The sequence below is a fragment of the Phyllobates terribilis genome, unplaced genomic scaffold, assembly GCF_046119375.1.
Source record: "Phyllobates terribilis strain yellow unplaced genomic scaffold, ASM4611937v1 Scaffold_3__8_contigs__length_932513732, whole genome shotgun sequence".
NCBI lineage: Eukaryota > Metazoa > Chordata > Amphibia > Anura > Dendrobatidae > Phyllobates > Phyllobates terribilis.
In genome coordinates, this window is record NW_027362763.1 from 18,954,263 (window position 1) to 18,960,262 (window position 6,000).

General features: G+C 50.9%; 1 protein-coding gene across 1 annotated transcript in view; it reads right to left on the minus strand.

The window, feature by feature from the left end:
* Nucleotides 1-1,563, minus strand: part of LOC141257882 (uncharacterized) — an 88,427-nt gene extending 86,864 nt beyond the window's left edge. Inside the window, exon 1 of the mRNA XM_073672890.1 lies at nucleotides 1,319-1,563. Coding sequence (XP_073528991.1) covers nucleotides 1,319-1,387 — 69 coding nt within the window. The 5' untranslated portion in view covers nucleotides 1,388-1,563. The remainder of the gene's footprint in view (nucleotides 1-1,318) is intronic.
* Between the last annotated feature and the right edge of the window lie 4,437 nt (nucleotides 1,564-6,000).

Here is a 6,000-nt window from a genome sequence, read left to right on the forward strand (position 1 = left end):
ATAGAAATATAGAAGAGTTTACCTCTCCACTCAGCAGATAATAATAGAAATATAGAAGAATTTACCTCTCCACTCAGCAGATAATAGAATTATAGAAGAGTTTACCTCTCCACTCAGCAGATAATAAAAATATATTAGAGTTTACCTCTCCGCTCAGCAGATCATAGAAATATATTAGAGTTTACCTCTCCGCTCAGCAGATCATAGAAATATATTAGAGTTTACCTCTCCGCTCAGCAGAATTTAATAGAAATATAGAAGAGTTTACCTCTCCTCTCAGCAGATAATGATAGAAATAAAGAAGAGTTTACCTCTCCGCTCAGCAGATAATAGAAATATAGAAGAGTTTACCTCTCCACTCAGCAGATAATAATAGAAATATAGAAGAGTTTACCTCTCCACTCTGCAGATAATAGAAATATAGAAGAGTTTACCTCTCCACTCAGCAGATAGTAGAAATATAGAAGAGTTTACCTCTCCACTCAGCAGATAATAGAAATATAGAAGAATTTACCTCTCCACTCAGCAGATAATAGAAATATAGAAGAGTTTACCTCTCCACTCAGCAGATAATAGATATATAGAAGAGTTTACCTCTCCACTCAGCAGATAATAGAAATATAGAAGAGTTTACCTCTCCACTCAGCAGATAATAGAAATATAGAAGAATTTACCTCTCCACTCAGCAGATAATAGAAATATAGAAGAGTTTACCTCTCCACTCAGCAGATAATAGATATATATTAGGGTTTACCTCTCCACTCAGCAGATAATAGATATCTATTAGGGTTTACCTCTCCACTCAGCAGATTATAGATATCTATTAGGGTTTACCTCTCCACTCTGCAGATAATAGATATATACATATGAGTTTACCTCTCCGCTCAGCAGATTATAGATATATATATATGAGTTTACCTCTCCGCTCAGCAGATTATAGATATATATTGGGGTTTACCTCTCCGCTCAGCAGATTATAGATATATATTAGGGTTTACCTCTCCGCTCAGCAGATAATAGATATATATTGGGGTTTACGTCTCCGCTCAGCAGATTATAGATATATATCGGGGTTTACCTCTCCGCTCAGCAGATTATAGATATATATTGGGGTTTACCTCTCCGCTCAGCAGATTATAGATATATATTGGGGTTTACCTCTCCGCTCAGCAGATAATAGATATATATTGGGGTTTACCTCTCCGCTCAGCAGATTATAGATATATATTGGGGTTTACCTCTCCACTCAGCAGATTATAGATATATATTGGGGTTTACCTCTCCGCTCAGCAGATTATAGATATATATTGGGGTTTACCTCTCCGCTCAGCAGGGAGATGATCTCCAGGGCGCACTGGATGATTCTTCGGGACGTCTCGGCCTCCATCCTCGGTCGTCGCTCAGGAGACAGAAGCTGTTGGATGATATTAGAGGATGGAGACCTGGAGGCTTCTGTATATCAGCGGCTGACACCAGAGACAATAACCTGCAGCTGCTGCACTGGAGGACATGAAGGACCTGTGATGACGTCATCACCATGTGACCAGGAGGGGTGGAGCATATCACAGTTGTGGTGCAGGACCTGTGATGACATCAGCACCATGTGACCGGTATATAACACAGATCTCCACAGTGAAGTGAAGAGAATGGGGCAGATCTGGCAGCAGCTGACACCGCGCTCCGCTCCTCAGGACGGCACAGAGAGGAGACAGGAGATATACACACACACATATATATAGAAGATACGATGCCGCTCAGTGACGTGTCGGCGGCTCCTCTCAGTGACGTGCCGGCGGCTCCTCTCAGTGACGTGTCGGCGGCTCCTCTCAGTGACGTGTCGGCGGCTCCTCTCAGTGACGTGTCGGCGGCTCCTCTCAGTGACGTGTCGGCGGCTCCTCTCAGTGACGTGTCGGCGGCTCCTCAGTGACGTGTCGGCGGCTCCTCTCAGTGACGTGTCGGCGGCTCCTCTCAGTGACGTGTCGGCGGCTCCTCTCAGTGACGTGTCGGCGGCTCCTCTCGGTGAAGTGTCGGCGGCTCCTCTCGGTGACGTGTCGGCGGCTCCTCTCAGTGACGTGTCGGCGGCTCCTCTCAGTGACGTGTCGGCGGCTCCTCTCGGTGAAGTGTCGGCGGCTCCTCTCGGTGACGTGTCGGCGGCTCCCTCTCAGTCACGTGTCGGCGGCTCCCTCTCAGTGACGTGTCGGCGGCTCTTCTCGGTGACGTGTCGGCGGCTCCTCTCAGTGAAGTGTCGGCGGCTCCTCTCAGTGACGTGTCGGCGGCTCCCTCTCAGTCACGTGTCGGCGGCTCCCTCTCAGTGACGTGTCGGCGGCTCTTCTCGGTGACGTGTCGGCGGCTCCTCTCGGTGACGTGTCGGCGGCTCCTCTCGGTGACGTGTCGGCGGCTCCTCTCGGTGACGTGCCGGCGGCTCCTCTCGGTGACGTGCCGGCGGCTCCTCTCGGTGACGTGTCGGCGGCTCCTCTCGGTGACGTGTCGGCGGCTCCTCTCGGTGACGTGTCGGCGGCTCCTCTCGGTGACGTGTCGGCGGCTCCTCTCGGTGACGTGTCGGCGGCTCCTCTCGGTGACGTGTCGGCGGCTCCTCTCGGTGACGTGTCGGCGGCTCCTCTCGGTGACGTGTCGGCGGCTCCTCTCGGTGAAGTGTCGGCGGCTCCTCTCGGTGACGTGTCGGGGGCTCCTCTCGGTGACGTGTCGGCGGCTCCTCTCGGTGACGTGTCGGCGGCTCCTCTCGGTGACGTGTCGGCGGTTCCTCTCGGTGACGTGTCGGCGGTTCCTCTCGGTGACGTGTCGGCGGCTCCCTCTCGGTGACGTGTCGGCGGCTCCCTCTCGGTGACGTGTCGGCGGCTCCCTCTCGGTGACGTGTCGGCGGCTCCCTCTCGGTGACGTGTCGGCGGCTCCCTCTCGGTGACGTGTCGGCGGCTCCCTCTCGGTGACGTGTCGGCGGCTCCCTCTCGGTGACGTGTCGGCGGCTCCCTCTCGGTGACGTGTCGGCGGCTCCCTCTCGGTGACGTGTCGGCGGCTCCTCTCGGTGACGTGCCGGCGGCTCCTCTCGGTGACGTGCCGGCGGCTCCTCTCGGTGACGTGCCGGCGGCTCCTCTCGGTGACGTGCCGGCGGCTCCTCTCGGTGACGTGCCGGCGGCTCCTCTCGGTGACGTGCCGGCGGCTCCTCTCAGTGATGGATTTCCCCTCCATTCTCTGGATAATAATACTTTTATGGGTGAATTTCCGGATAAGATCCATTTTCTGCCTTCAGACTATTTCTGGAGATTATCTTTTAGTCTGAACGTTTCTCTTTGTAGCCGTGAGGTTTTCGGCAGAGGCGGCGTGCGTCCTCCAGCTCACAAGGTGTCAGACACATTCACCCTCATAGATAAATATCCATATGATATAAATGAATTATCCTGGGTAATCAGCGACCATGCAGGAGAACCCACACATCGGCGCTGCAACCACACGTGGGTTTTCCTGCACGGTTGCCGATTACCCAGGGTAATTCATTTATATCATATGGATATTTATTGATAACATTATGGGGGTCTTCAGGCACTATGACTATGAGGTAACACATGGTTCTCATACTTATAGTAGAGTTCAGGGCTACTTGTAGAATTTGTCTATTTAATATGATGTATGTAAGTATTGTGGTACATCGCTCACACGGAGGTAGAAACAGGTGCGCAGTCTCTTTAAATCTTTGATTTATTGTAATGCTGCATAAACCAACCTGTAGTCCATAAATATAAACACAGCCCACTGGGCAAAACAGGAGAACAAAGCAAAAATGGTGACACCTAGAACACAGTCCTTGGAGTAGCAGGGATTCACCTGCTGAGAGTTCAGCAACTCCACATGGTTCAAACACATGCTCCCTTCTGGAGCTTACTTCTCCAGACATTGACCTCTGAATGCCTCAGCTGGCTGAGTACTTAAACCTCCCCCAGACCACACCCTGGGGAGGAGATATGGAGAACAACCTCCCACCCGCTCTATGGTTGTTCTCATAAAAACACGCCCTTTGGAAATGGAGACTTAACCCCTCCTTGCACATAACATGCTGGAGGAAACTTAACAGTTTCAATTCACTGACGCCCATAGTCTCAGGGAAACATGTCTCCCCTCCACCACTTTACCAGTGACTTTGTCACATATCCCCCTCCCCTGCCCAAAGCCGGGGGTTTTGGCTCCTTCACTCGCTAAACAGGGAGGTCTGAACAGGGCATCTGCGTTTCCTTGTAGTTTTCCCGGGCCTGTGCTCTACATGAAAATTAAAATCTTGGAGTGCTAGGAACCACCTAGTTACCCAGGCATTGTTCCCCTCCCTTTCCCTCATCCATCTCAGGGGTGCATGGTCTGACACTAGCCTGAAATTTCGGCCTAACAGGTAGTATCTTAGGGTTTCAATGGCCCTTTTGATGGCCAAGCACTCCTTCTCTAGAATGGCTTAGTTTTTTTCACAGGAGGTGAGTTTCCTACTCAGGAATAGGACTGGATGTTCGTCCCCATCTATTTCCTGGGACAACACAGCTCCCAAACCGACCTCAGAGGCGTCAGTCTGCACCACAAATTCCTTAGTGAAGTCAGGCGCGACTAAGACCGGCTGTCCACATAGGGCAAGCTTCAACTCCTGGAATGCCATCTTCGCTTCCGAGGACTATTTTGCCATCGATGTCTTCGTGCCTTTAAGAAGATTAGCCAGGGGAGCGACTATCATGGCGGAATTTGCAATAAATCGCCGATAATACCCCACAATTCCCAGAAACACACGAACTTGCTTCTTTGAGTTCGGTTGCGGCCAATTTTGGATAGCCTCCACCTTCTTTACTTGCGGCTTTATTTCGACCCTTCCGATGACGTAGCCCAAGTACTATGCCTCATCCTTCCCAATGGCGCATTTCTTTGGTATTATCGTAAACCCTGCCTTCCTTAGCGCATCCAGTACCGCCTGGACCTTCTGTAAATTACTTTCCCAATCCGGGCTGAATATTACGATGTCATCCAGGTAAGCTGCGGCTCAACATTCTCCTCACCTCTTTGGAGATCACCTCGCGGCGGGCTTCCGCAATCCTATACGGCCTTTGATTCACCCTCTGTCAAGATTGCATGTTCAACCTCCTGCATACAACCTGGCAGCTCTGAAAACAGGTCACAGTTCCGCTGAAGCAGCTCTCGGCACTGTTGCTTCTGAGCAGGTGACAGTGTCTCTGCCACTGTGACATCCTCGATACGGGCTTCAGGCTGGGCCTCCCAGCACGTAGCCACCACCGGCTCCCTGTCTCGCCAAGGTTTGAGCAGGTTAACGTGATATGCCTGATATGGCTTTCTTCTTCCGGGTTGGTGGTACACACAATTCATCGAACCGGTTTGTATATTTTACCCCAACAGGGGAATCATATATAATAATCATTAAGTATCCCAATTAAAACTACCAGAATACGGACTTAATGCAGGCTAAATCGTGAAATTAACAAAAAACAACAAAAGAACAACAACAATCAATAAGCCTTCAATTAATGTAGAAAAATATATCAAAGTTTATTAGGAATAATAACAGGCATAATTGGGGGTAGGGTACAAGTGCAACGGTAATGAACCCTGACGCGTGTTTCGGTTTCCCTTCGTCAGGGGGCATGGTTGGTGGACCTTGTAGTTGACGTCACTCAAGTTTTCGACCACCTCATATGGCCCTTGTCACTTAGCCAGGAATTTACTCTCCACTGTTGGGATCAACACCAACACCCGGTCTCCAGGGCTGAACTGTCTCAGTCTCGCCGATTGATTGTAGACTCTTGCCTGGGCCTCTTGGGCTTGAAAGAGGCTCTCTTTTACAATCGGCATCACCCTCGCGATCCGGTCTTGCATCTGGGCCACATGCTCGATGACGCTCCGGTGGGGTGTCACCTCGTCTTCCCAGGTCTCCTTCGCAATGTCCAGCAGTCCCTGAGGGTGCCGCCCGTAAAGCAGCTCGAAAGGCAAGAACCCTGTAGAGGC